Source organism: Austrofundulus limnaeus, unplaced genomic scaffold, assembly GCF_001266775.1.
Source record: "Austrofundulus limnaeus strain Quisiro unplaced genomic scaffold, Austrofundulus_limnaeus-1.0 Scaffold1750, whole genome shotgun sequence".
Classification (NCBI taxonomy): domain Eukaryota; kingdom Metazoa; phylum Chordata; class Actinopteri; order Cyprinodontiformes; family Rivulidae; genus Austrofundulus; species Austrofundulus limnaeus.
Window position 1 is genome coordinate 28,150 of NW_013954152.1, and position 2,081 is coordinate 30,230.

At 38.9% G+C, this 2,081-nt stretch overlaps 1 protein-coding gene across 1 annotated transcript; it reads left to right on the plus strand.

The window, feature by feature from the left end:
- Positions 1 to 450: 450 nt before the first annotated feature.
- On the plus strand, positions 451 to 1,270 carry LOC106536265 (acidic leucine-rich nuclear phosphoprotein 32 family member B; the record flags this gene model as incomplete). Its single annotated transcript, XM_014033471.1, is given in 4 exon segments — positions 451 to 637; positions 718 to 818; positions 896 to 962; positions 1,057 to 1,270. Coding segments are annotated over 4 exon segments (429 nt in total), but the record flags the coding sequence as incomplete, so codon positions are not given.
- Between the last annotated feature and the right edge of the window lie 811 nt (positions 1,271 to 2,081).

Here is a 2,081-nt window from a genome sequence, read left to right on the forward strand (position 1 = left end):
GTTACGATAAATAAATTAGAGAACATTTTAAAAAAAAGTCTTTAAAGTGAACCGACCGGGGAAACCTGCAGTCACTCTGCCTGGTGGCGTTAATCGTTTTAATCGTCAAAGTGCCAAAAAATAGATTGTWTTCCTGACGATTAATTACACACGATACGGTTGAACCCTGTTACTTACTCCATCTAGAAATAAGTAGGTTTGTATGAGTACTTTGAAGKTTAAAGATAAAAACTATATTTTTTATTATTTTTGTTTTATTTGATGATAAATTGGCGCACAAACTGCCAGTAACGAGCACACACCACGACAAATGCTCCGAGACGATCGGTGGGCTCCAGGTTGGCACCTGTGTTTGTGTAAACAAGCAGAGTTCAATGTAAATAACTGTTTGTTTCTGTTTAGTCCTCACCTGCACAGGTGTGCTCAGCTCAGGTCTGGTCCTTGTTTCAGAAAAAGTTGCCTCAGCTGAAGAGTCTGGACCTGTTCAACTGTGAGGTGACCAACCTGGGCGACTACAGAGACTCCATCTTTAGGCTCCTCCCCCAGCTCACCTACCTGGACGGCTACGACGTGGACGACTGCGAGGCGTCCGACTCTGACGGAGAGGGCGAGTGCCTCGACGAAGAGGACGACGAAGGTCAGTGAGACGCTGACTCGGGGAAACGTTTTCAATGTTTTAAATGTTTTTTTTTAAACTGAAATGATTCGATTTCAAAGAAGGAGAGTCTGAGGACTTCGAGGAGGAGGAAGAGGAGGATGAAGAAGACGTGGTGGCTGAAGAGGACGAAGATGAAGATGACGAGAGCGGTGATGATGAGGTCAGACTGAAAAACCACAAAGGTTTAATTTATCTTTTAGTTTGTTGTTAAAAAGCTGCTGGTCTTCATTCCTGCAGGACGCAGGGCTGAACGGAGAGGTGGACAGTGAGGGCGACGAAGAGGAGGAAGACGAGGAGGAGGACGGTGAGTTCTGTAGCTCCCGTCTTTTATTTTAGATTTTAAGACTTTAAATGTTTCTAAATCAAAAAGTTATTAAAGTTTAAGTGTTTCTCTGCAGACGAGGATTCGCCTCCGGCTAAAGGAGAGAAGAGGAAGAGGGAGCCTGACGATGAGGATGATGAAGATGAATGAAGCCCCTCTGCCTCCCCCTCAGCTCCTCCTGGACTCCGTCTCGTTTCTGACATCAGCTTCCCGCCACAAACCAAAAACAACTTTCATCATCTTTTCTTCTTTTTTCCACTCGATCGGATTTTTATTTATTTACGTCTAATCATCATCATCATCATCGTTTCTTTTTCTTTTTCAACACATTTTTATAAACTCAGGAATAAAATGTTGAAAAACATTTTAAAAAATCACATTTCAGATCAAATGTTTTCACCACTCGTTCAGACAGAAACATGAAATTCTGTTTTTATTTCAGCACAAACAACTTCATAGTTTCTTTTTAAAGTAAATAAATCAATGTTTAAAAGTGATAATTGGATTAAAAAATAAAGTTAAAAACCAGACAGAAACTTTAATTTTTCCATCGTTAGCTCAGTGTTTCTTCAGTTTCAGTCTGTGGTCCAGAGAAAAGTCCGTTAAGTGGCGAAGCTTTTTTAAGAAAACTAGAAAATGTGAATAAATTCCGACAGAATTTATTTTGTATAAATCGCCTCTTTTTATCGTCCCGTCCCCGCGGCCGAGCGCTCAGGGCTAAACTCTTTGTTTTGTTTTGTTTTGCCAGCAGAGCTTTTTTTAAAGAATTATGTTTTTCAGAGCGTTGTTTTTGTTTTAGTTTTGTTTTTGTCTCCTCAAAGCRTTTGAGCAGAGATCCAGATGTTCCTCCACACCTGAAACTATCAGATCAGGTTGTTTTTCTTTTCTTTTTCTTTTGTTTTGTTTTGTTTTTTGTTACTTTTTGTAAGTTAAATACTCAAAAACATACAAAAAGGACTTTGTAAATAAAATCTTAACATTTTGCATTTACTGTCTTTCTCTTTTTTTAACTTTCAGCCCATCCTTAGGTTCTACAGCTTCTAAACTAAAACAAAACTTAAACTTTATTATTTATTGTAGATAAAACAGGTTGATCAGAAC